The 972-nt window shown below is 55.8% G+C and overlaps 1 protein-coding gene across 1 annotated transcript in view; it reads left to right on the forward strand.

Annotated features, from left to right (window-relative positions):
• LOC103776803 (TBC1 domain family member 22B-like) overlaps window positions 1–761 on the forward strand; it is a gene marked incomplete at both ends in the record, with an annotated part of 5,033 nt that extends 4,272 nt beyond the window's left edge. Inside the window, 1 exon segment of the mRNA XM_008944331.1 lies at window positions 616–761. Coding sequence (XP_008942579.1) covers window positions 616–761 — 146 coding nt within the window.
• Window positions 762–972: the final 211 nt, after the last annotated feature.

The raw sequence follows: 972 nt of genomic DNA on the forward strand, positions 1-972 counted from the left end.
GAAGTTCCTGCCCCACATGTGCTGTGGGGGGGTGTGGAGTCAGAGCAGCACTGTCACTGTGACAGTTCTGCAGGGAAACCTCCCTGGCTCCTGGGGCAAATACCTGGTGAAAGTGTCTGGTCTTGTCCCATGTCTCTGGAAGACATCAGACTTGGAGCTCAGGGGTTTTGAGGTCAGCTCTTGTGTGCTGAGGTGTAGCCAAGAGCTGGTAAAAGACCCGGAGCTTGTCTTTGGAAGCAGGGGCAGAGCATCAGTGGTTGGGAGCTCTCCTGGTGTGTGGTGTTTTGTTGGGAGCACTGTGCTGCTGGCAGAGAACAGCCTCAGCCACGTGCTGCTCTGCTGAGGGACAGCCCTGTCCTGCAGGGGGAAGGGCCTTGAGCCACCTGGGTCTTGGAAAACTGGGGCTGAGTTTCTTCAAGAGGAGGCTTTGATGAGGAGCCTGGGCTGCCTCATTCTGGGAAGGGGGGAGGGTCTGTGGATGGCACTGGGGTCTCCTAGGATTTGTGTGCTTCTGACCTTACCCGTGTTGCTGCAGCAAATCCTGTCGGCGCGTGATCTCTGCTCCCTGAGCTTGGCAGTTGTGCTTTTCTGCCTCTCCTTTGTGCACAGCTCACACAGGTCCCTGCTTTCCCTCCTCCTTCCCTAGATCTTTGAACGAATCCTGTTTATCTGGGCCATCCGACACCCAGCCAGTGGCTACGTGCAGGGAATCAATGACCTGGTCACTCCGTTCTTCGTTGTTTTCCTCTCCGAGTATGTTGGTAAGTGACATCTGCTCTTTGAATGACAGTGCTGCCTCTCGAGCACGGTGTTTGCAGTGCTGAGAAGTGCTGGCATCAGACAAAAACATGCCCTGCTGGAGGGGGTGACGTGTCCTGTGCCAGGCTGGAGAGGCAGCTTGACCTCTCGCTGCACCTTTGCTGCCCGGTTGAGTTGAATTCAGTTTTGTAACCTTGCTGAGCTCCACAGAAG

This window comes from Merops nubicus, unplaced genomic scaffold (assembly GCF_000691845.1).
Source record: "Merops nubicus isolate BGI_N331 unplaced genomic scaffold, ASM69184v1 scaffold13647, whole genome shotgun sequence".
Taxonomy (NCBI): Eukaryota; Metazoa; Chordata; class Aves; order Coraciiformes; family Meropidae; genus Merops; species Merops nubicus.